Raw genomic sequence first — 26,948 nt, forward strand, 5'->3', positions numbered from 1 at the left:
TGTAGGTTCAGATAAATTTAACAGTGAGGCGCCACTTACAGTGGGGAGAACAAGAATTTGATGCACTGACGATTTTGCAGGTTTTGCTACTTACAAAGCATGTAGAGGTCTGTAATTTTTATCATAGGTACACTTCAACTGTGAGAGACGGAATCTAAAACAAAATTCCAGAAAATCACATTGTATGATTTTTAAGTAATTAATTAGCATTTTATAACTTTCCCTAGCAACAACATTTTAATAAATCTAACCTCCCCCTGACAGCGAGAACCATCTTATCACTAAGTAAAAACTCAGAATTGGGTTTGACCGAAACTTGACCTTTCATCACAAGTATAGAGTCATAACAATGTGAACGAGTGTAAGCATCTTCTGACAGGTGGCTGGTTTCATCAGGTCTGTGGCAGACTTGTGCTCTCAGAAAACCAGATAACCACAGTGGGATCCAGACAGGAGGAGTCTGAACGTAGACGCCTTCTGATAGTGTCTGAAGGTCACAACACTCAGAAAAGGTTTTAACACGCACACAGATGTCTCCTGAAGAGAGACCATACAGTTTATAACAATATTATTTATTAACCCTTTAAAATGTATAAGGCCTTAGTTTAACCTTCTCCACATTTCACATGCTTCAAATGGAAAAAAACATATTGTGTGTGTTACAAAACCAACAAGGGAATATACTGTAGCATAGCTGAAAGCCTGCCTCAGGGTTGCTGGTTAACAGCTGTGGGTACCCAGTATGTGCTACTGTAGTAGGCAGTTTACTGACATGTCGATGTTGTCGCGGGTAATAGGGAGATATTGATATGAATGGATATGCAGTTAGACATTCCTTGTTTATTTACTAAAACCTTTGCTAGTCAGACAAATCTGAAATGTCAGATAGACACTGTTAAAAGCAAGGAAGCTAGACAATATCTTTTTTTGCAGATATCCTGTTACTAAAGCAGTGTGCTTACTACCTTGGTGAATAATAAATCAATCTGAGAATGCTGCACTGCAAAGGGACTCTACAATGTCAATCATAGCAATAGGAATCTCCTGAGAATATAATTGCAAGTCACTGTGGAGAAAAATATTTTTGAATTTGTATGGAAAACTTTATTTGATAATAAAAATAGCATTCACAGACTTCTTTTTGATAGCTACATATACATTGTGATCCATCTCAAGGAAAGAAGCTTTACTGGTTAAGTCCACATCTACTTGTACTTAGACTAATGTTATATATAGCTTCATGGGTTAAATAAAGCTATGAACAATGTAGTATTTATATATGCATAGTGTTTTATAAAAAAAGATTGGCCCATATACATGTAATGCTTTTATCAACACAGAGATAGCATTATGTCTGGAGCACATTACAATAATGCTTAAAGAACACAGACTGCATACAAGTGCTTTATAATACAAAGGCAGGCTAACCATCGAGAGATATTCAAACCAACAAACAGCTTCTGATTGACCAAATAAAGTTGTCCATTTTTAGAATGTCTTTACATACCTGATTCAGAGTACATTAACATATTTCCCATGAATCATCAGGTCCATTTCAGAAATATAAACACTATCACATTCCTCACTAAAGAGGTTTCCCATAAATGTCTCTTTTGTACAAGAAAAAGGCAACATTTTAGTCCTCAATGGGTTCCTATTGGTTACATATTGACATTCTGTACAGGTGGTGGCCAACAGGTTAACGTCTTTAAATGTTTTTTTTGTGTTTTTTTTACAGTACCATGGCAACAACAGTGATAAAACAATGCATTTGTTGTGGATTTTCCTATATCTTTTTAGTCCTTTTGTGAAACATAAAACAGAGAATACACATGGTCAAAGCAGCAGTCAGACTCCAGTGGTGTGACAGCATGGCTCAGCCTGGCAGATAGGCCCACTTCTGTACTGGAACGGTCCATCCGTTATCATCGCAACAACGTCCCTTACATTATTACATCATCACCTAATTTCCTTGGGCAGGGAGAGGAAGAGAGGGACTTGAGAAATACTCCCATATCACCTGCATAGGATCAATGGGCCAAGGATCAAGGGAAAATTCTCCTGAAACAGTGTGATCAAATAAGCAGCCTACATTTGTAGGATCAAGTCATTATAGGACTGTGGTTACTTTAAAACCACTTGACCTCTCGGTCAACCTCTCCATGCTGCATATAACTGTGAAGTAGGTTTTATGTTACAGGCTCCTGTCAGGTAACGTGTTGCTTCTACTGTCCTCTGAACAGGAATACAAAACTTTGTTCAATTGTATTTCCACCACAGGTAGTCTACCCAGACACCTCTTACTGAGATAATTTTTTTTAGTTTTCCTCCTTGGCTCATCATTAGACACACTGAAAAACAGAAACCTCAAACAGCCTCAGATCCGGGTGGGTTTTTAGACTTGTCTGCTCTGTGAGAGAAATATCAACAATACCTGGTGTTTTTCTCAATAGATGGTCTGCTTTCCCCTCTCTGATTTTTGAGGGTTTGTGGGCTTGGTAAGGAAGGGGGCATGCCATACCAACTTAGATTAAACAGCAAATCCAGCAGGGGTAAAAATTATTATTAATTTCAGGTGATCGGCGTATTACTTGGTCCTTTTACTGAGCTTCCTCATAGTGTGTGCCAATTGAAAATAAACAGCAAGTCGAATGCAAAAAGTATTATTTGAAATATATTACTTCATTCTAAAATGACCATTGGTTCTAAAATGTTTGTTTGCCTTCGTTCTGTATGATATTCACTAAGGTTTTCACTGCAGTCGTCCATAAAATGCCTGTACTGCCAACGTCTTGTGCTATAGTTTGCTTTATAAAGCAATTCTGGGGTGGAAAACAACATCTAAAAACATGTTAAAACAAGCTCATCATGAAGTACCTGTTAGCACAGTAAGGAGCATGTTCGAAACCTCAGAGGGAACACATGTGGAGTCAGAGACGCCTATAAAAAAGCTAAATCACCATTTGTAATTTGATAGGCACATACACATAACTTCACTACAGTATTAACAACCTCAGTTATGCTCAAAATAACGAGAACAGAAACGTACAGTAAGAACTAAAACAAAGATTGTACTCCTGCTGTGGTATGAATCTCTGTCTGGGATCACAAGTAGTCAAATTAGTCAAGCAATCAGATAAATCACATGAGTCAATCTCCTCAGAGGTCTAAGTCCAGTGTATTTACTGTAGTCTCTACAGATCAAGGGCTGAGAAGCCAGGCTCTGTCCACTCAGATGCTGAGGTCCTTGGGGCTCTCTTTGTAAAACCTTCTCTTAGGCTCTGGGAACTGGTTCGGGGCACGGCCTACTGCGTTGTTGTGGTGTTGTCCTGCCTTGTTGCTAAGTCCTGCATTGTTGTAGCTGGCGTTGTGGTGAGCGGAGGAGTTGTTCTTCAGTGTGCTGTAGTAATCCTTCAGTCTGGGAGCAGGCGCTGCAGCGTAGTTCAGCTCCTCCCTGCTGGAGCTGCTGTTTGGAGATGAGTCTCTCTCTGACCTGTAGCGTCTCTCTGGTGTTCCGTTTATCCCGTAGCTCTCATCCCTCGTCTCGGCCGACGAGTCCCTCAGGAGGTTGCCATTCTTCAGGCTGCCTCTGTCGGGCGTACGGCCCCTGGAGCGAGACAGGGAGGAGGCCCCATTGTTGGGGCGTTCTGGGGTGGTGGCCTTCATGTCAGTCGTGCGGTCCCTGGAGAGAGACAGGGAGGAGGCCCCGTTGTTGGGGCGTTCTGGGGTGGTGGCCTCCATGTAGGCTCTGCCTGGGGTCTGTGGTTCCCTCAGGAGCCTACGGTCATAGAGTGGTCGTTCAGGAGTGGCTGCATGACTGAGAAACCCTCCGTCATCATACTCCCTCTCAGGTGTGCAGTCCCGGTGTGCTCGCTCTGCCCTGCGGTCCATGGACTTGGCCCGCCGTCGGTCAGGGGAAGTGTTGCGTTTACGGGTGGGCGAGCGGTCGAGGGAGCCGCGGCGTGATCGACCATATCTCTGGTCCAGAGTACTGCTACTAGCGGAGCGCTCTCGTTCTTTCTCCGCCGCTGCAGCTGCAGCCTTCTTCCCAGAGCTGTCCTTGCGCAGAGTCTTTAAGAGTTTCGAGATGCCGCTCTCCGAGTCAGACTTCTTGAATTTGCGGCCAAGACTCTTCTTGTTGTTCCCGCCGCTGGTGCTGTTGTCCGGGGAGTGTTGTCTGGAGTTGGTGTGGTTGTTGTTCCAGGTGTGATGGTGGTGGTGGTTAAAGTGCCGGCCCGAGTGCTCCATCCTGTCCCTGTCTCGACCCTGTCCAGCATCCTCATGGCGTGATGGTTTGTGAAGGTCTGGTGGATAACTGGACTCCGATGAGGTGTGATATCGGCTGTTTGGTGGCAGGGTTCTCACTTGCGGAGAGTCTTGTGCCCCGGGTGTGGGAGAGTGCCCGTCATGGCTGGCGTCTGGGGGAGAACAAAGACAGGACATGAGAGACATTCTCAGACTGGGTGGAGTTTAAACTAGCTAAATAATATAACCCTGGAAGCTCAGACAATTCTCTCAAACTTAAGGTTCCATAGCCATTTTCATGTGGGTGCTTGTATCTGTATTGAGTCAATACAGACATTTTTATGGAAACCATGCACTTCCATAAACATGAACATGTTGGCAAATTGTGACAAAAATATTTACTTCTGGGAGAAAAAAAAAATCTAATTTGTACACAAATGGCTTATTTGATCCTCAACCTAAATTACATAAAAGTAAACAATTGCTGAAGTATATTTTCTTTGAGAGCAATGGATTGGCACATGTAGGCGGCAGCAACACAACAGGTGCAAAACATTGCAAGTGAAGGGCTGGGTTATCAATGACAACAAGCACCTATGACATTATTAAAAGCAAAATGATGAACAAGTCGATTATCATCATTGGGAATGGGAACTGCAGAAAAACAAAGAGCCTGAAACAAAAAACTGGAGAGTGTTCTGCCAATGACTCTGTCCAATTAGGGATGTGGTGTTATGGTAGCAGCGGTGGCGAGCAGTTGCATGAATCCATCCAGAGGTGGGCGGAGAGTAAGCAGTGCATTCTGGGTGTATGGGTCAAAAAAGCACAGTACAGGTTGAGGAGTGAGTCAGGCCACACAGCACTAAACACATACCCAGGGAGGTGCAGGTAGGAGATGGGTAGGGGGAGATGTGTTAAGTGGGTGAGGAATGTTGGGGTGCAGGTGTAGGAGGGTAAAGGGTAAAAGGTTAGGAGGGTGGGTTGGAACAGACTTGGCTACAAACCGTGGTCTGATTTTGGCCCATTAAGTAGAAACAGGGCTCTCCCATCTTGTCATTTCTCATAGTACCAACAGCGAGATGAGGAGCCATCATCGCTGGAGGGAGGAGGAAGAGCCCAGAGTAAAGAAATGGAGGAAAGAGAGAGGAAATAAATCAAATAAAAACAAATAAATAAATAAAAAGAGAAATCAGAGGGTTTAGATCCTCAATGAAGACCAGAGAAAGAAAAACGTAATTGGTTCAGTTTTCAAGTTTTTCTGGCTGGCAGAGAAAAGGAAAACCTAGAAAATGGACGGCTGGGTGGCATCCTTCACACAGTGACCTTTCTCGGCAGAACAGAGATAAAGATAAAGATTCCCAGATGAATGAGCCAGAACATACAGTATTTGAACAAAAACAAGACTTGATTTACACAGCATTTTACCAGATGCTCTTATCCATAGCGATTTACAGGAGCAATTAGAGTTCAGTGCCTTGCTCAAGGGCACATTAACAGATGTTTCACCCAGTTGGCTCAGGGATTTGAACCAGCAGCCTTTCTGTTACTGTCCCAACACTCTTAACTGCTAGGCTACCTGCCGCCACAGCAGAATGAACATTACATAATATGGCCAATAAATCACTGATGTAGGAGCAATAACATTAAATGTCATTCAGACACATCACTGGGACAGCAAATATTCCATTTTTTTTTTTGTTGATCAAATGCTATAAGACATATCATGATATAATAAATTCTAAAGCATTGGACCAGGACACTGAAGACACACCAAAATCCTGCTTACAGCAACAAGACATTGCAGACTATGGTGTCTGTCCGGTGTTAGTTAGTCAGAGGCGGTAGTGTTAGTCACAGTATGGAGGGAACATGTATCACATCACATTGCCACGCACCATATTCAGGAACAGATCCATCGCCCCTCTTGAGGACCAGGCGTGCCCTCCGGCCACCATTCTTGATCAGCTCGATGGCGCGTGCGTGCTTCATGTTCTTTGTGCTCTCGCTGTTGATCTCCAGGATCTCATCTCCCACCTGTGTGTGCAGAGAGTGAAGAAGGGAGGCTGTTTAATGAGACAACCAGACAATTGATGCCAGGAGATATTAACTGTCTATAACATAAATATTATTAAGTACAATAGAGTAGATGTTTTCTTTTTTTATGGAGCATACCCTCATCTTGCCATTCCTGACAGCCGCCCCGTCCTCAGCCAGCCTCAACACATAAAGGTCCATGTTGTACTCCCGTCCTCCTCTCAGGCTGAACCCAAAGCCTTTACTGTCCCGCTCCAGATCCACAGAGTAGAACTCTGCATCCTGAGAGAGGGGGAAGTGTGAATGCCCACAATGCGTGGGCCAACAGGGGTGTCATGAGGTGAGTCCTAACATCAGGACTAATCAAGCCGAGTCCAGCAAAAACTCACACAAAATCGATGGAGGTACAATACTCTGGAACCAATGAATAATAAATGCTGTCTCAGCCTGTGAGAGGGGCGCAGAGCCCAGGGCAAGGGCACTGCAAGGGCTGGACACAGGGTTACTGCACTCATTAAAAGTTTGGCTTTTTATTGATTTGGCTGATAGCTTCATTAATTGATTGATTAGATTGCTTTGATGATTTGAAAGACATTCTTCATCTCAGGATGAAGCTGCACTGTGTGTTCTTGTAGAGAGATGGTTTACTGTTCCCTGCTTTGGGGATTGATTTTAACAGACCAATAGACATGTTTGTCTTTACCTGTGAGGGCAGAGCTTGTGTTGGAGGAGGTGGAGGAGGAGCCTGTTTCAACTTTGAGTTATTCCTGGAAAATAAAATTATTCATATGAAGATATGAAAGTACATCATATTCATATAGAGGTCATCTTTCATATAATGTATCATATTAATAAAGTATGTTCCAAAAAGCCTGTTTATGAATAATGAAAACTCACCGAGACTCTGTGGCAGTTTGGGGTGTGTGCGTGGTGGTGATGGTGGCAATCTTCTCAGCATTGGTCAACAGAGACGCGTTGGAGGACTCTGTGTAAACACAAATTGAGGATTATGGGTAAGGTCTTGACCTCTAATCTGAAAGTAATACATGGATTCTGGTAAGATCTTATAAAGAAAAACAAAATGAAACCGCCCACTGTTAGAGGCTCTAAAAGTGCTCTTTTGTTAAACAAACAATTTGTTTTGAGTGGCAACTGGGTCTCGGTCAGGACTGCTGTCTCTGACAACACATCTACGTACAGGAATTTTGCTCTCCAGAGAACAGTCTCCCCTCAAGGCTGCTCTGTTCAACCTGACGCTGACTGCCTATGATGTTGTCATCTACCATTTTGCTCACCAGCTCGAACATCAAAAGAAAACAAGCCTCTCCGCTTCAATCGTTTTTTAAAATTTTTTATTCCAAGGGGAAAGAAAAATACATTAAAAAGTACAAATAGGGTAACTGTCCTTCCTTTCTTGCAAATCTAATTGTGTTGCACCACAAGCCACAGCACGGTAGCCCACATTAGTCATCATAGACATTGGTTACTTATAGAGGGAATGGGGTTCTGCCTGAAGTTAGCGACAGCACCAGCCTGACTCATTCATCCTTCTCTCCCCCTCTCCCTCGCCACCCTGACAGCCCTGCCTGCCTTTCCCCACGGAGCACTCTGGGGGGACACAACCTGAACGATTCAAGAACAAATGTCGCCACACAAAATGACACCGTCTGGCTGAGGAAGGTCGTGGCTGAATGGCTTCTATTTCTGAGTGTTGTTCTGCCATTAAAATAAAATTGTAGACTAGAATTATACTGAACAAAAGCATAAAACGCAACATGCAACAATTTCATATATTTGACTAAGGTACAGTTCACATTTTGCACAAGGAGAGTTTTAAAGATATATTGAAGTGTCACAAAACTGTTAGAATCAGAGGACTCAAAAAATGCCGTTTTGAATAAGGCCTTTAAGAAATGTCCAACTCTCGAGCAGCCTGATTTTGTCCTAAATAAACGTCACAGAAATGAAGCACGGAGAAGGATTGATGAAGCTCGTTTTATTTAATCTTTATTTAACAAGGCAAGTCAGTTAAGAACAAATTCTTATTTAGAATGACGAGCTACCCCGGCCAAACCCGGACGACGCTGGGCCAATTGTGTGCCGCCCTATGGGACTCCCAATCACAGCCAGTTGTGATACAGTCTGGAATCAAGCCAGGGTCTATAATGACGCCTCTAGCACCGAGATGCAGTGCCTTAGACCGCTGCGCCACTCGGGAACCCAGCAATGAAGGGTTACTTTGCTGATAAAATCATTGACAACAAAAATGACCCTAAAAAGCTTTGGAAATCATTTAAGGATACACACAATCACAGCACCAGATCAAGTGTAGCTGATGTGTGCTTCTACAGGTTCAGGAGTAATGCTGGGAAAGGTACTTTCTTGTATACTGGAGCCTCAGAGTCGAATGATTTGCCTTTGTCCAAAAACCCATTTGTCTGCTGTGCCCATACGACTGTCCCCTACGATGTAACTGCAATGATTAGATAGATGTTCTTCTTTGTTTTTATGTTTTATTATCTGGCTCTCAATACTGTGTTCAACCGTGTTCCATCTTGCCTAGCCATCTTGTTTCAAGAAGACCACAATGGAAATAAGTCCCAGACTTTGTGTGTTATCCTCCATGATTTAACTCATGTGTGGCTTTCTCAAGTTTTATGTGGGTTTTTTAAATGGTTGATTAATAAAAAATTTATAAAAAAGGAAATCAGTCAATTGAAATAAATGAATTAGATTTACATGACTGGGATATCACATGACTGGGAATACAGATATGCATCTATTAGACACAGATACCTTGAAAAAAAAGGTAGGGGTGTGGATCACAAAACCAGTCAGTATTTGGTGGGACCACCATTCGCCTCATGCAGCACGACACATCTCCTTCGCATAGAATTGATCAGACAGTAGATTGTGGCCTGTGGAATGTTTTCCCACTCCTCTTCGATGGCTGTGCGAAGTTGCTTGATATTGGCGAGAACTGGAACAAGCTGTTGTACACACCAAACCAGAGCATCCCAAACATGCTCAACGGGTGACATGTCTGGTGAGTATGCAGGCCATTGAAGAACTGGAACATGTTCAGCTTACAGGAATTGTGTACAAATCCTTGCGACATTGGGCCGTGCATTATCATGCTGAAACATGAGGTGATGGCGGTGGATGAATGGCATGACAATGGGCCTCAGGATCTCATCATGGTATCTCTGTGCATTCAACTTGCCATCATTAAAATGCAATTGTGTTCGTTGTCCGTAGCCTATGCCTTCCCATACCATAACCCCACTGCAACCATGGGGCAGTCTGTTCACAACGTTGACATCAGCAAACCGCTCGCCCACACGACAACAATAGATTCTCTAAAATGATGTTGGAGGTGGACATTCGTTAGAAAAATAGAAATTAAATTCTCTCTGGCAACAGCTCGTATACATTCCTGCAGTCAGCATGCCAATTGCATGCTCCCTCAAAACTTAAGATATCTGTAGCATTGTGTTGAGTGAAAAAATGGTGACCTTGCCACTTGCCAGTTGGTCCGCGCATGCTCTGAGTACATGGCCTGGTAGTCTGTCTGGCCCCGCGGCCTTGTGATTGTCGACCTGTTTAAAGGTCTTGCTCACATTGGCTACGGAGAGCGTGATCACACAGTCATCTGGAGCAGCTGGTGCTCTCATGCATGCTTCAGTGTTGCTTGCCTCGAAGCAAGCATAAAAGGCATTTAGTTCATCTGGTAGGCTCGTGTCACTGAGCAGCTCGCGGCTGGGTTTCCCTTTGTAGTCCGTAATAGTTTTCACGCCCTGCCACATCCGACGAACATCAGAGACGTTGTAGTAGGATTCAATCTTAATTCCTGTATTGACGCTTTGCCTGTTTGATGGTTTCGTCTGAGGACATAGCGGGATTTCTTATTAGCGTCCAGATTAGTGTCTCGCTCCTTGTATGCGGCAGCTCTTGCCTTTAGCTCGGTGCGGATGTTGCCTGTGTAGATGTTGTCATTGTGATCTTTAAAAAAACTGCCACGCTTTGTTTAATGAGTGGTTTTGCATTATCTCCTCCTTTGTGTTTGTGCTACTGATTCTCCTCCGCTCCCATCTTAATTAAGCTACATTTTACCAGTCTCTCTAGAACAAGGATGGGAAACTTTGATGGCAGTGGGGGCCACAAAAAAATGGAACTCTTCATGAGGGGCCGCAGTGGCTCGTGGGTCTGCATACCCACATCCATATCCTCACATAGTCAGAGCCGGCCCTAGCCTTTTAGGGGCCAAATCTCTCAGCTCAGCCAATGACAGGGCATTTTAGTGGCTGGCTTTATTGTCGTTCTGGGACAGGGAACAACACAACACATGCCTACTCATGGGGAGGGAGACAGCTTCCTGTCACAGACTGTTCCTGCCATAACCCGTAATACGTATGCATTTCCTACCACCTTGTTCCATTTAGACTAAGGAGATTAACACTAACAGGATGCACTGATTACATACATTTAACTTTTTTCTTCGTTACAAAGTAGCAGCCAATACCAAATTGGCAGACTGCAGTTCATCAAAATGACATGAGTGTGTCTATCAGACGTTGTACTAAAATCAACACACACATACTGTATGTCAACTGACAAATTAATCTCTGAAATGGTTTCACTCTCAGGGATATTCACAATCTCTGGGTCCAACTCAACCTTAGGTACAATGCAGCCGCTTTTATCTCAATATCAAATCATTTCTGGGTAACAATTAAATACCTTACAGTAATTGTTTTCAATTAAACGGTCAAAAATGAATAAAAATACTTTTTTTTAGCAAAGAGCAATTTCTCAAGCAAAAATGTTGCTCCCACTAGGCCATGAATAACTCTCCTCCCTACTGCATTATAAAACAGCCCAGAGCAAAAACACAACGTCTTACCGTCACCCGGAATGATCCTCAGAGAGACGGTGTTCCCGGCCTCCTTGATCAGGTTGACGATGTCCGAGTGGGACTTGTTGGTGATGGAGCAGCCGTTGACGGACAGGATGCGGTCGCCCACCTTCAGTTTCCCACAGCGGTCCGCAGGGCTCCCCTCAATGATGCGCCCTATTTTGTGGGGCATGGCCACACATGCATTTCCAGCTTTGATGTTAATGTGTAGTAAGTGTGTGTGTGTGTGTGTGTGTGTGTGTGTGTGATTTGGTTATTGATTACATCATTCGATTAAGGGAAGAGAAAAATAGGATGGGAAAAGAAAAGAGAAGGAAAAAAGAGAAAGGGAAGCAAAGGGTTAATCATCCAAAACCCCATAGGCCATTCACCCAGAGAGCACCACCCAAGAATCAGCCAACCGTTGCACTGGAAACAATGGTCCAATCAAGGAGCATGCATGCGGAACACAGCTTACATCCCTATTGGTGGACAGACTTGTATTGGGTGGTCATTAAGGAATGAATGGTCTGGGAGAAGACACTTTCCCTTGTCTCTGTCGCTTTCTCTACTGTTGTCCTCTGCACCCCTGACGTGCTAATCGATGGGACTTAAATCACATGGAACTGGTCTGGGCCCTTCGTGGCCCCCGCTCAGGAGGCTATCAATAGCCTTGACACGGCCTTACGATTGTCCTCCTCTCCCCATCGGAGCCACGGATTGATGTGGAGGATACAGCCTACGCCACAGCGGAGTGGTAAGTCACTGGAGATAATTGAGTTTCTGGTGCTCGGGATGGCTCAGAGAATGAGATGGTTTCCTAAAGAGTGACACTGAGGAATCTCAGGATCCTCGCAGACGTCAAGAGAGTAACACGCACTACAGTATATCAGAGAGGCTACAGACAGAGAGATGCTAGCATTGCATGGGGCTGTACAAGGAGAGTGACAGTGTTCAATACAGCACATCTTGTTTACAGAGCAGCTCTGAACAGACCCTAAGGAGCCCCCCCCTCTCTCCCTCCATCCCTCCTCCTCTCTACCTCTCTCTCTTCCCGCCTCTCTCCATTCCTCCCCCCTCTTTCTCTCCCCCTCCCGCTCTCTATCCCTCCCACATCCATATTTATCACATCACCTTGTGCTACCAGCTCCCCTCCCTACGCCTTGATTAAAAACTGCACTTGTATCCTGCCACTCTATCCAAATAATGAGATATGGGACATTACAGGGTGTGAGAAATACCCAGGATTTAATACCCAATCTGCTGAGCACAACACCAGCACACATCAGTTCATTATGGGAGGACGGGCTGGGCTGGAGGGAGAAAAGGGGTTTGTATAGTATGATGTACGGGAGAGGGATAAAGCCAGCGGAAAGCTCTTTGTGCATTACAATACCCTATAACATCTACGGCCCTTTCAGGCTAAAGAAGAATCCATAGATAGTGCATGTCCATCCGTTTGTGATCATGTCTCTCTGTTGGACCTCTACTAGTAGAAGGGGAGATTGGACAGAGGAACAACCCTTATCAGCACTTTCATCCCATCCCCACAGGGGTGATGGGGCTAAAGCAGTAGGCACAGAGGGAGAGAATGAGACAGCAAGAAACTCTCAAATGATACCCACATAGGGCTCAGGTCTGGTCAGAAGTACTGCAATACATGGAGAATATAGTCTGAGATTATAGTCTGAGGACCCAGCTGCAGACGATGCAGACGAGCACATTCAGGTCACCCGCAAAAAAAGAGATAAGTCTCAATGGGATTTCTCCTGCTTGTATAAATGATACATAAAAATCGAATCAAAAAATGGAATCAAACTTTATTTGTCACATGCGCCGAATTCAACAGGTGTAGACCTTACCGTGAAATGCTTACTTACAAGCCCTTAAACAACAGGTGTAGACCTTACCGTGAAATGCTTACTTACAAGCCCTTAAACAACAGGTGTAGACCTTACCGTGAAATGCTTACTTACAAGCCCTTAAACAACAGGTGTAGACCTTACCGTGAAATGCTTACTTACAAGCCCTTAAACAACAGGTGTAGACCTTACTGTGAAATGCTTACTTACAAGCCCTTAAACAACAGGTGTAGACCTTACCGTGAAATGCTTACTTACAAGCCCTTAAACAACAGGTGTAGACCTTACCGTGAAATGCTTACTTACAAGCCCTTAAACAACAGGTGTAGACCTTACCGTGAAATGCTTACTTACAAGCCCTTAAACAACAGGTGTAGACCTTACCGTGAAATGCTTACTTACAAGCCCTTAAACAACAGGTGTAGACCTTACCGTGAAATGCTTACTTACAAGCCCTTAAACAACAGGTGTAGACCTTACCGTGAAATGCTTACTTACAAGCCCTTAAACAACAGTGTAGACCTTACCGTGAAATGCTTACTTACAAGCCCTTAAACAACAGGTGTAGACCTTACCGTGAAATGCTTACTTACAAGCCCTTAAACAACAGGTGTAGACCTTACCGTGAAATGCTTACTTACAAGCCCTTAAACAACAGTGTAGACCTTACCGTGAAATGCTTACTTACAAGCCCTTAAACAACAGGTGTAGACCTTACCGTGAAATGCTTACTTACAAGCCCTTAAACAACAGTGTAGACCTTACCGTGAAATGCTTACTTACAAGCCCTTAAACAACAGGTGTAGACCTTACTGTGAAATGCTTACTTACAAGCCCTTAAACAACAGGTGTAGACCTTACCGTGAAATGCTTACTTACAAGCCCTTAAACAACAGGTGTAGACCTTACCGTGAAATGCTTCCTTACAAGCCCTTAAACAACAGGTGTAGACCTTACCGTGAAATGCTTACTTACAAGCCCTTAAACAACAGGTGTAGACCTTACCGTGAAATGCTTCCTTACAAGCCCTTAAACAACAGGTGTAGACCTTACCGTGAAATGCTTCCTTACAAGCCCTTAAACAACAGGTGTAGACCTTACCGTGAAATGCTTACTTACAAGCCCTTAAACAACAGTGTAGACCTTACCGTGAAATGCTTACTTACAAGCCATTAAACAACAGTGTAGACCTTACCGTGAAATGCTTACTTACAAGCCCTTAAACAACAGGTGTAGACCTTACCGTGAAATGCTTCCTTACAAGCCCTTAAACAACAGGTGTAGACCTTACCGTGAAATGCTTACTTACAAGCCCTTAAACAACAGTGTAGACCTTACCGTGAAATGCTTACTTACAAGCCCTTAAACAACAGTGTAGACCTTACCGTGAAATGCTTACTTACAAGCCCTTAAACAACAGGTGTAGACCTTACCGTGAAATGCTTACTTACAAGCCCTTAAACAACAGTGTAGACCTTACCGTGAAATGCTTACTTACAAGCCCTTAAACAACAGTGTAGACCTTACCGTGAAATGCTTACTTACAAGCCCTTAAACAACAGTGTAGACCTTAACCTGAAATGCTTACTTACAAGCCCTTAAACAACAGTGTAGACCTTACCGTGAAATGCTTACTTACAAGCCCTTAAACAACAGTGTAGACCTTACCGTGAAATGCTTACTTACAAGCCCTTAAACAACAGTGTAGACCTTACCGTGAAATGCTTACTTACAAGCCCTTAAACAACAGTGTAGACCTTACCGTGAAATGCTTACTTACAAGCCCTTAAACAACAGGTGTAGACCTTACCGTGAAATGCTTACTTACAAGCCCTTAAACAACAGTGTAGACCTTACCGTGAAATGCTTACTTACAAGCCCTTAAACAACAGGTGTAGACCTTACTGTGAAATGCTTCCTTACAAGCCCTTAAACAACAGGTGTAGACCTTACCGTGAAATGCTTACTTACAAGCCCTTAAACAACAGGTGTAGACCTTACCGTGAAATGCTTCCTTACAAGCCCTTAAACAACAGGTGTAGACCTTACCGTGAAATGCTTCCTTACAAGCCCTTAAACAACAGGTGTAGACCTTACCGTGAAATGCTTACTTACAAGCCCTTAAACAACAGTGTAGACCTTACCGTGAAATGCTTACTTACAAGCCATTAAACAACAGTGTAGACCTTACCGTGAAATGCTTACTTACAAGCCCTTAAACAACAGGTGTAGACCTTACCGTGAAATGCTTCCTTACAAGCCCTTAAACAACAGGTGTAGACCTTACCGTGAAATGCTTCCTTACAAGCCCTTAAACAACAGGTGTAGACCTTACCGTGAAATGCTTACTTACAAGCCCTTAAACAACAGTGTAGACCTTACCGTGAAATGCTTACTTACAAGCCCTTAAACAACAGTGTAGACCTTACCGTGAAATGCTTACTTACAAGCCCTTAAACAACAGGTGTAGACCTTACCGTGAAATGCTTACTTACAAGCCCTTAAACAACAGTGTAGACCTTACCGTGAAATGCTTACTTACAAGCCCTTAAACAACAGTGTAGACCTTACCGTGAAATGCTTACTTACAAGCCCTTAAACAACAGTGTAGACCTTACCGTGAAATGCTTACTTACAAGCCCTTAAACAACAGTGTAGACCTTACCGTGAAATGCTTACTTACAATCCCTTAAACAACAGTGTAGACCTTACCGTGAAATGCTTACTTACAAGCCCTTAAACAACAGTGTAGACCTTACCGTGAAATGCTTACTTACAAGCCCTTAAACAACAGTGTAGACCTTACCGTGAAATGCTTACTTACAAGCCCTTAAAATGCAGTTCAAGAAAGAGTTAAGAAAATATTTACCAAATAAACTAAAGTAAAAAATAATAAAAGGTAACACAATACAATAACGAGGCAATATACAGGGGTAACATTGACGGAGTCAATGTGTGGGAGTACCTCTGCTTTCTATTTTATGGGGCTTCAACTACAGCCCACAGGATCAATGGAATCGGTAGCTAACAAAACCTCTATTTGATAGTAGCCTGGCCCTATAGCATGTTTCACACCATGCAACATCTTCCTGGTCATCAGGCAAGCTGTGTAAGGAGACCTTGGAGCGACATTGGTGCTGCAAACTCATCAGAGGGAGCTTGATACCACATTTGTTCAGAGGAGGACATTTAAAATCCCTCGTTGACGGCTGAGTGACCTTAATGGGGCCAATTTCACTATTTTGCCTTCATAGATAAACGGTATGGACAGCTATAGATTGTGCTCGGTGGAACTTCAATTACATGCTGAGTGAATCAGCCAGGGTCGGCTACAAGTCTGCCTTTTGAATCTGTGATGATGGTGTTTTTGATAAAGCATCAACCAGGCGGTGAATGTGCCTGGGCACATAAAGAGATTTCTGTTTCCCTAAGCTCATGATTGTTGGGTTTGTGACCTCGGGGCTGTGTCAGTAAGTCCACTCCCATCAGAAATGGATGCCCTGCTATTAATAAAGCAGGTGGGAACTCAATGAGGAGTGACTGTCAAAATATTGTAATTCCACCCCCAAGAAATGATCAATCATGTCACTGAGTGGCAAGCGGACTGGCAGGCGGTGCTGATGCACTGTTAGGGTTGTGTGTTTACTGGAGTGGTCGCTTGGCAGAATCATGCTTTTTCACAATTTCCTTGTCTCACTTTGAAAACTTTGAGGGGGACTTTTTAAGGAAATAGGTTGTCTGAATAACATCAGGAGGAGTGTTCTGCTATTCGTTTTTAGGCTTAGCGTCTACCCAATCACTTGAGAACTGTTCTTGAGCATAAGTTAAAAGGGTTGCTTGTCAAAAAATATTGTCAATACTGTGTATGTACTGGTAACTTTCCTTCCAGTTCTCTGCTGCCTGCAACTGGAACGAATTGCAAAAATCTCTGAAGTTGGAGACTTTTATCTCCCTCACCAACTTTAAACATCTGCTATCTGAGCAGCTAACCGATCGCTGCAGCTGTACATAGTCCATCGGTATATAGCCCACCCAATTTACCTACCTCATCCCCATACATGTTTTTATTTATTTACTTTTCTGCTCTTTTGCACACCAGTATCTCTACCTGCACATGTTCATCTGATCATTTATCACTCCAGTGTTAATCTGCTAAATTGTAATTATTCACTCCTATGGCCTATTTATTGCCTACCTCCTCATGCCTTTTGCACACAATGTATATAGATTCTTTTTTTTCTACTATGTTATTGACTTGTGTATTGTTTACTCCATGTGTAACTCTGTGTTGTTGTCTGTTCACACTGCTTTGCTTTATCTTGGCCAGGTCGCAGTTGCAAATGAGAACTTGTTCTCAACTAGCCTACCTGGTTAAATAAAGGTGAAATTAAATAAATTAAATAAATAAACTGCCAAAATAAAGGAAGCACCAACATAAAGTGTCTTAACAGGGCGTTGGGCACCACGAGCCAGAACCGCTTCAATGTGCCTTGGCATAGATTCTAGTGTCTGGAACTGTACTGGAGGGATGCAACACTATTCTTCCACAAGAAATTCCATAATTTGGTATTTTGCTGATGATGATGAAAAATGTTGTCTCAGGCACGCTCCAGAATCTCAGCATGGCATATGGTTTACATCATTTTCATGCTCATTAAACCATTCAGTGGTTTAGATCTTTCAGATCTTTATTTTGCTGGTCGGAACAGTGGAACGAAATGACTATTTAGTTGCTTCTGTTCAGAACTAAATAATTTAGGTTCCAACCCCTGATAGTATCCCTCATGTACTTGTGTTTATATTATTTTGGCAGTTACCTGCGGGTCCAGATCCAGAATTCTAAATAATGTCACGGGTCTGGGTCGGATATGATTGTCACGGGTCTTGGGTATGTGTAATTTTAACTGATCCACATGTGACTGCTGCAGTAGAGATAGAGAGACATGTTATAAATTATGCTGCTGCTCTTTGCTTTTCATGAGAGGGGTAGCTTGTTGTTGGCCAAGTCATCAAAGTGACAGTAGGCTACAGTCATAGAGCCGCCGTGTGGGGAAAAAGTTAGGAGATATGTAATTAATGGAAGATGGAATTAAAATGATGGAATTAAAAGTTAAAGGAGAAGGATAGGCTACAACAACCAAGAGCCAACAGGTAGGCTGCTACTGTATATTCTGAATGGAGTTGTTATTTGTAATTGTGTAGGGCGAGAAAGTGCATGCACTGCAGCCTCAACTAGCCTAGCTAGCTAACGTTAGCTAGCTTAACTAGCTTCTCCCGGTTTGATGCAGTCAAGACAGGCACTAGTAATCATATTGGATGATGAATAACCTAGCTATGGCAGCTATTAGTCTACTATAGCGTGAGTCAGCCTGGTTGGTTGCGGTCTCTTGTCTCTCCCTCCCTCCTCCCTGTTACTGTGTCACTCGGTCAAACTCCCAGTAGCCTACACACTCACACAGCCCCTGCTAGAGCATCACCACTCTCTACCTCCCTTATGCTTTATCATCTCTGGTTAATTAAGTATCTTAACCTTTTTGGGATAGGGGGCAGCATTTTCACTTTTGGATGAATAGCGTGCCCAGAGTGAACTGCCTCCTACTCTGTCCCAGATGCTAATATTAGTATTAGGATTAGTATTATTAGTAGTATTAGTAGTATTGGATAGGAAACACTCTGAAGTTTTTAAAACTGTTTGAATTATGTCTGTGAGTATAACAGAACTCATATGGCAGGCGAAAACCTGAGAAAAATCCAACCAGGAAGTGGGAAATCTGAGGTTTGTAGTTTTTCAACTCAGCCCCCATTGAAGATACAGGGTGATATTAGTTGTGTTTCACTTCCCAAGGCTTCCACTAGATGTCAACGGTATTTAGAACCTGTTTTGAGGATTCTACTCTAAAGGAGGGGTTCATAAGGGCTCTTTAAGTGAGTGGTCTGGCAGAGTGCCACAGCCTCGGTCTGGCGCGCTCACGTGAAAGGTAGCTACGTTCCACTTAATTTGTACAGACAAAGGAATTGTCCGGTTGGAACATTAATGAAGTTTTATGTTAAAAACATCCTAAAGATTGATTCCATACTTAGTTTGGCATGTTTCTACGAGCTGTAATGGAACTTTTTGAACTTTTCGTCCGACGTTCGGCGCGACCTGAACGCACTTTTGGATTTGTTTACCAAACGCCCTAACAAAAGAAGATATTTGGACATAACTGATGGACATTATCGAACAAATCAAAACATTTATGGTGGAACTGGGATTCCTGGGAGTGCATTCTGATGAAGATCATCAAAGGTAAGTGAATATTTAAAATGCTATTTCTGAGTAATGTTGACTACCCAATATGGCTGGTATCTTTTTGGCTGCTTTGTTGTCTAAAGGCTGCACTAAAGGCTGCATTATTGCATGGTTTGCTTTCTCCGTAAAGTTTTTTTGAAATCTGACACAGCGGTTGCATTAAGGAGAAGTTTATCTAACGTTCCATGTATAATAGTCGTATCTTTATCAATGTTTATTATGAGTATTTCTGTAAATTGATGTGATTCTCTGCAATATCACCACATGTTTTAGAACTACTGAACGTAACGCGCCAATGTAAACTCAGATTTGTTTATATAAATATGAACTTTATCAAACAAAACATACATGTATTGTGTAACATGAAGTCCCATCTGATGAAGATCATCAAAGGTTAGTGATTCATTTTATCTCTATTTCTGCTTTTTGCAACTCCTCTCTTTGGCTGGAAAAATGACTGTGTTTTTCTGTGGCTTGGTGGTGACCTAACATAATCGTTTGTGGTGCTTTCGCTGTAAATCCTTTTTGAAATCAGACACTGTGGCTGGATTAACGAGAATGGTATCTTTAAAATGGTGTAAAATACTTGTATGCTTGAGGAATGTTAATTATGAGATTTTTGTTGTTTTGAATTTGGCGCCCTGCACTTTCACTGGCTGTTGCGGAGGGGTTCCGCTAGCGGAGTGGAACCCCTTTGCTGCTTCCCTAACTCGGATTGGACCGGGTTGTCCTCGGGTCTGTTCGGAACCACAGTAAAGTCAATCAGCAGAATCAGGCTTCGCCAAGATTACATGCCAGATTTAACCATATTATCAGTTCAACCCAGCTCAACCGAGAGCAAATGATAACTGATTCTCAGTCATCAAAAAATTGCAACTAAACCCAGCATAGTAGCAAAGTCTAGATCACCATAACCCAGCCCAGAGTAGTATTGCCCATCCCACTCAGCTCACCATAACCCAGCCCACCGTAGTATTGCCCATCCCACTCAGCTCACCATAACCCAGCCCACTTTAGCATTGCCCATCCCACTCAGCTCACCATAACCCAGCCCACCGTAGTATTGCCCATCCCACTCAGCTCACCATAACCCAGCCCACCGTAGCATTGCCCATCTCACTTAGCTCACCATAACCAAGCCCACCGTAGCATTGCCCATCCCACTCACCCAAAGTAGTCCCAGCATCAGGCCTGGAGACCGACGACACAATGACGAATCCGAAGCCCTCGTTCTCTCCGCGTTGGATCTCCATGTCATATGGTTGCAGGGCTGCGGGGACCACAGCACTGCCGGAGCCCCCTCCTCCCCCACTGCCGATCCCACTGGTGGAGCCACTGCCGGAGCTGACTGTGTTGAGGGAGTTCTGGCTGCCCTGGGGGGTTCGCTTGCCCTCGGTCAGGGAGGGGGCCTGGGTGCTGCTGTGGTGCGACGAGGCCGGGGATGGGGGCACATCACCCTCCCCTTTACCCACTGAAGAAGAGATGGGGGGAATTAAGTGGTGGGCAGGCAATATAAAAACCTGTTCAGCAAATATCCTGCCCTTATGTTTGGCACGGGCTAGTGATAGTTCACTGAGCCAATAAGCAATAGGTTTTAACTAGCGTGGGTAGTGTATACCATGGAATGCCATCTGTTATAATCTCCACCCGGCACAGCCAGAAGAGGACTGGCCACCCCACATAGCCTGGTTCCTCTCTAGGTTTCTTCCTAGGTATTGGCCTTTCTAGGGAGTTTTTCCTAGCCACCGTGCTTCTCCACCTGCATTGCTTGCTGTTTGGGGTTTTAGGCTGGGTTTCTGTACAGCACTTTGAGATATCAGCTGATGTACGAAGGGCTATATAAATAAATTTGATTTGATTTGATTTAGTGTAGGTGGCCGCTGTTGTGGAGTGTGTGGTGAGTGTGTGTGGGTGAGTGTGTGTGGTGAGTGTTTGCCTGTGTATGCATATGCCTCTGTGACCCGTCCTCACCTCCGTATCCTGAGCTTTTGCGTCGGACAGTGAGGTTGACGTGGCCCTGCTTGGCGGCCTGCTGCATCAGCTGCACCACCAGCTGGTGAGACTTGCCCACCACCGCCGTGCCATCCACACAGATGAGCTCATCCCCCGAACGCAGACGCCCGTCCTCATCTGCTGCTCCATACTTCACTATGTGCCCAATGTAGATCTACAAAATACCATACAGATACATTAGCTCTGTACTTCATTATGGGAATACTCTAGATCTACAAAACATGATACATATAAATCAGCCTTGTACTTCACTTGTAGTTCAAGTTCAACGCAGCTAAATTAAACATTTGATGTTCCATTCCGTCCCAAAGCACAGAATCGTCTGGAATGCCATTGGATGCTGTAGCATTAAAATGTCCCTGAACTGGAACTAAGGGGCTTAGCCCAAAACATGAAAAACAGCCCCAGACCATTATTTCTCCTCCACCAAACTTTACAGTTGGCACTATGCATTGGGGTACTGGCACTGGCTTACTGGTGCTCTTTCATGCCATCCCTAGGAGGGGTGCGTCACTTGAGTGGTTTGAGTCAGTGTCGTGATCTTCCTGTCTGGGTTGGCGCCCCCCCTTGGGTTGTGCCGTGGCGGAGATCTTGTGGGCTATACTCGGCCTTATCTCAGGATGGTAAGTTGGTGGTTGAAGATATCCCTCTAGTGGTGTGGTGGCTGAGCTTTGGCAAAGTGGGTGGGGTTATATCCTTCCTGTTTGGCCCTGTCCGGGGGTATCATCGGATGGGGCCACAGTGTCTCCTGACCCCTCCTGTCTCAGCCTCCCGTATTTATGCTGCAGTAGGTTGTGTCGGGGGGCTAGGGTCAGTTTGTTATACCTGGAGTACTTCTCCTGTCTTATCCGGTGTCCTGTGGGAATTTAAGTATGCTCTCTCTAATTCTCTCTTTCTTCCTCTCTCTCTCTCTGAGGACCTGAGCCCTAGGACCGTGCCTCAGGACTACCTGGCATGATGACTCCTTGCTGTCCCCAGTCCACCTGGCCGTGCTGCTGCTCCAGTTTCAACTATTCTGCCTGCGGCTATGGAACCCTGACCTGTTCACCGGACATGCTACCTGTCCCAGACCTGCTGTTTTCAACTCTCTAGACACAGCAGGAGCGGTAGAGATACTCTTAATGATCGGCTATGAAAAGCCAACTGACATTTACTCCTGAGGTGCTGACTTGATGCACCCTCGACAACAACTGTGATTATTATTATTTGACCATGCTGGTCATTTATGAACATTTGAACATCTTGGCCATGTTCTGTTATAATCTCCACCCGGCACAGCCAGAAGAGGACTGGCCACCCCTCATAGCCTGGTTCCTCTCTAGGTTTCTTTCTAGGTTTTGGCCTTTCTAGGGAGTTTTTCCTAGCCACCGTGCTTCTACACCTGCATTGCTTGCTGTTTGGGGTTTTAGGCTGGGTTTCTGTACAGCACTTTGAGATATCAGATGATGTAAGAAGGGCTATATAAATACATGTGATTTAATTTGGGTAGATAGCGTTCTCCTGGCATCCTCCAAACCCAGATTTGTCTGTCCAACTGCCAGATGGTGATGTGTGATTCATCACTACAGAGTTTCCACTGCTCTAGAGTCTAATGGCGGCTAGCTTTACACCACTCCAGTTGACGCTTGGCATTGTGCATGGTGATCTTAGGCTTGTGTGCAGCTGCTCGGCCATGGAAACCCCTTTTATGAAGCTCAATGTACAGTTATTGTGCTGACGTTGCTTCCAGAGGTAGTTTGGAACTCGGTACGCGCTTCAGCACTTGGCGGTCCCATTCTGTGAGCTTGTGTGCGCTACCACTTCGCTGCTGAGCCGTTGTTGCTACTAGATATTTCCACTTCACAATAACAGCACTTACAGTTGACTGGGGCAGCTCTAGCAGGGCAGAAATTTGACGAACTGACTTGTTGGAAAGGTGGCATCCTATGAAGGTCCCAAGTTGAAAGTTACTGAGCTCCTCAGTAAGGCCATTCCACTGCCAATGTTTCTCTATGGAGATTGCATGGGTGTGTGCTTGATTTAATATACCTGTCAGCATATATACAGTATATAATATATATACAGTATATATATATATATATATATATATATATAACTCCCTTTCTCTACTTTCTCTCTGTTCATGTCTCTGAAAGAAAAATATGCCACATAACCAACACCTTCTGTTTAAGTCTGCCTAAATGAATCTCCTAAGAACAGCATGCAGGCCTACCTCATGTAACAGACAGCACCAGTCATATCTCTCAGAGACACAGAAACAGACAGTGGAATCTATATTTCTACTGCTTCAAATTAGAGGGAGAGAGTGGGGGAGAACAACTGATGCAGACAGAAGAGAGAAGGAAGACTATGAGGCTGTTGGTTCGGTCGAGCATCACAGTGTGAGCTGACACAGAATGAGTGTTGTGTGTGTGTGTGTGTGTGTGTGTTTGAAGCTTAACAAAGAAAACCCAAAAGGCAGGGACTCTGACAGGAAACATAGTGATGAGGCTGTAATAGAATATTGAGGGTTCAGTACATCAGCTGCCCTTTTAACACGCAGTATCACGCAGCAGTGCTGTTTAATTCAGAACTTTAGTATTTATTTATTTATTTATAACACGTGATGTAATAACCAGACATGGGGAATGCAGATACATGTTTTATGCTTCCAGTCTTGCTGTGGAATGCTTAATTGTCAGTCATGTATACAGTGGCTTTCTTTCCACATTTTGTTACGTTACAGCCGAAATTCTCATCAATCTACACACAATACCCCATAATGACGAAACGAAAAGAGGGTTTTTAGACATTTTTGCACATTTAATAAAAACAAAAAACAGAAATACCTTATTTACATAACTATTCAGACCCTTTGCTATGAGACTCGTAATTGAGCTCAGGAATATCCTGTTTCCATTGATCATTGTTGAGATGTTGCTACAACTTGATTGGATTCCACCTGTGGTAAATTCAATTGATTGGACATGATTTGGAAAGGCACACACCTGTCTATATACAGTGGGGCAAAAAAGTATTTAGTCAGCCACCAATTATGCAAGTTCTCCCACTTAAAAAGATGAGAGAGGCCTGTAATTTTCATCATAGGTACACTTCAACTATGACAAAATGAGAAGAAAAAAAATCCAGAAAATCACATAGTAGGATTTTTAAATGAATTTATTTGCAAATGATGGTGGAAAATAAGTATTTGGTCACCTACAAACAAGCAAGATTTTCCTTTATTGGTGTGTGGCCTCCACGTGCCTGTATGACCTCCCTACAATGCCTGGGCATGCTCCTGATGAGGTGGCGGATGGTCTCCTGAGGGATCTCCTCCCAGACCTGGACTAAAGCGTCCGCCAAATCCTGGACAGTCTTTGGTGCAACTTGGTGTTGGTGGATGGAGCGAGACATGTCCCATCCACCAACATGTCCCAGATGTGCTCAATTGGATTCAGGTCTGGGGAACGGGCGGGCCAGTCCATAGCATCAATGCCTTCCTCTTGCAGGAACTGCTGACACAATCCAGCCACATGAGGTCTAGCATTGTCTTGCATTAGGAGGAACCCAGGGCCAACCGCACCAGCATATGGTCTCACAAGGGGTCTGAGGATCTCATCTCGGTACCTATTGGCAGTCAGGCTACATCTGGCGAGCACATGGAGGGCTGTGTGGACCCCCAAAGAAATGCCACCCCACACCATGACTGACCCACCACCAAACCGGTCATGCTGGAGGATGTTGCAGGCAGCAGAACGTTCTCCACGGCATCTCCAGACTCTGTCACATGTGCTCAGTGTGAACCTGCTTTCATCTGTGAAGAGCACAGGGCGCCAGTGGCGAATTTGACAATATTGGTGTTCTCTGGCAAATGGCAAACATCCTGCACGGTGTTGGGCTGTAAGCACAACCCCCACCTGTGTACGTCGGGCCCTCATACCACCCTCATGGAGTCTGTTTCTGACCATTTGAGCAGACACATGCACATTTTTGGCCTGCTGGAGGTCATTTTGCAGGGCTCTGGCAGTGCTCCTCCTGCTCCTCCTTGCACAAAGGCGGAGGTAGCGGTCCTGCTGCTGGGTTGTTGCCTTCCTACGGCCTCCTCCACGTCTCCTGATGTACTGGCCTGTCTCCTGGTAGCGCCTCCATACTCTGGACACTCTTGCCACAGCTCACATTGATGTGCCATCCTGGATGAGCTGCACTACCTGAGCCACTTGTGTGGGTTGTAGACTCCCTGTCATGCTACCACTAGAGTGAAAGCACCGCCAGCATTCAAAAGTGACCAAAACATCAGCCAGGAAGCATAGGAACTGAGAAGTGGTCTGTGGTCACCACCTGCAGAACCACTCCTTTATTGGGGGTGTCTTGCTAATTGCCTATAATTTCCACCTGTTGTCTATTCCATTTGCACAACAGCATGTGAAATGTATTGTCAATCAGTGTTGCTTTCAAAGTGGACAGTTTGATTTCATGGCTTGGAGTTACATTGTGCTGTTTAAGTGTTCCCTTTATTTTTTTGAGCAGTGTATATATTTTTTACCTTTATTTAACTAGGCAAATCAGTTAAGAACAAATTCTTATTTTCAATGACGGCCTAGGAACAGTGGGTTAACTGCCTGTTCAGGGGCAGAATGACAGATTTGTACCTTGTCAGCTCGGGGATTTGAACTTGCAACCTGGCTGCTAGTCCAACGCTCTAACCACTAGGCTACCCTGCCGCCCCAAGGTCTCACAGTTGACAGTGCATGTCAGAGCAAAAACCAAGTCATGAGGTGGAAGGAATTGTCTGTAGAGCTCCGAGACAGGATTGCGTCGAGGCACAGATCTGGGGAAGGGTACCAAAACATTCCTGCAGCATTGAACGTCCCCAAGAACATAGTGGCCTCCATCATTCTTAAATGGAAGAAGTTTGGAACCACCAAGACTCTTCTTTGAGCTGGTCGCCCTGCCGAACTGAGCAATCAGGAGAGAAGGGCATTGGTCAGGGAGGTAACCAAGAACCAATGGTCACTCTGACAGAGCTCTAGAGTTCCTCTGTGGAGATGGGAAAACCTTCAAGAAGGACAACCATCTCTGCAGCACTCCACCAATCAAGCCTTCATGGTAGAGTGACCAGACCGAAGCTACTCCTCAGTAAAAGGCACATGACAGCCCGCTTGGAGTTTGCCAAAAGGCACTCAAAGACTCTAAGACCATGAGAAACAAGATGCTCTGGTCTGATGAAACCAAGATTGAACTATTTGGACTGAATAACAAGCGTCATGTCTGGAGGAAACCTGGCACCATCCCTACGGTGAAGCATGGTGATGGCATCATCATGCTATGGGGATGTTTTTCAGCGGCAAGGAGACATGATTGAGGGAAAGATGAACGGAGCAACATATAGAGAGATCCTTGATGAAAACATGCTCCAGAGCTCTCAGGACCTCAGACAGGGATGAATGTTCACCTTCCAACAGGACAACGACCCTAAGCACACAGCCAAGACAAAGCAAGTCTCTGAATAGCTTTGAGTGGCCCAGCCAGAGCCTGGACTTGAACCCGATCGAACATCTCTGGAGAGACCTGAAAATAGCTGTGCAGCAATGCTCCCCATCCAACCTGACAGAGCTTGAGAGGATCT

At 44.3% G+C, this 26,948-nt stretch overlaps 1 protein-coding gene across 11 annotated transcripts in view; it reads right to left on the reverse strand.

Moving 5' to 3' along the window:
* Window positions 1-1,081: 1,081 nt before the first annotated feature.
* Window positions 1,082-26,948, reverse strand: part of LOC109869032 (membrane-associated guanylate kinase, WW and PDZ domain-containing protein 1) — a 200,793-nt gene continuing 174,926 nt past the window's right edge. For 7 of the 11 annotated variants that reach the window (XM_031803408.1, XM_031803407.1, XM_031803406.1 and 4 more), the window contains exons 16-23: window positions 21,299-21,494; window positions 20,496-20,798; window positions 11,183-11,386; window positions 7,177-7,264; window positions 6,983-7,046; window positions 6,418-6,561; window positions 6,141-6,279; window positions 1,082-4,418 (exon numbers count right to left, since the gene is read on the reverse strand). In XM_031803408.1, the coding sequence (XP_031659268.1) occupies window positions 3,232-4,418; window positions 6,141-6,279; window positions 6,418-6,561; window positions 6,983-7,046; window positions 7,177-7,264; window positions 11,183-11,386; window positions 20,496-20,798; window positions 21,299-21,494 (2,325 nt within the window). In that variant the 3' untranslated portion in view covers window positions 1,082-3,231. Of the gene's footprint in view, window positions 4,419-5,249; window positions 5,342-6,140; window positions 6,280-6,417; window positions 6,562-6,982; window positions 7,047-7,176; window positions 7,265-11,182; window positions 11,387-20,495; window positions 20,799-21,298; window positions 21,495-26,948 lie in introns of all 11 variants that reach the window. The other 4 variants (XM_031803412.1, XM_031803411.1, XM_020458852.2 and 1 more) reach the window with 2 other exon arrangements.

Source organism: Oncorhynchus kisutch, linkage group LG24, assembly GCF_002021735.2.
Source record: "Oncorhynchus kisutch isolate 150728-3 linkage group LG24, Okis_V2, whole genome shotgun sequence".
Classification (NCBI taxonomy): Eukaryota; Metazoa; Chordata; class Actinopteri; order Salmoniformes; family Salmonidae; genus Oncorhynchus; species Oncorhynchus kisutch.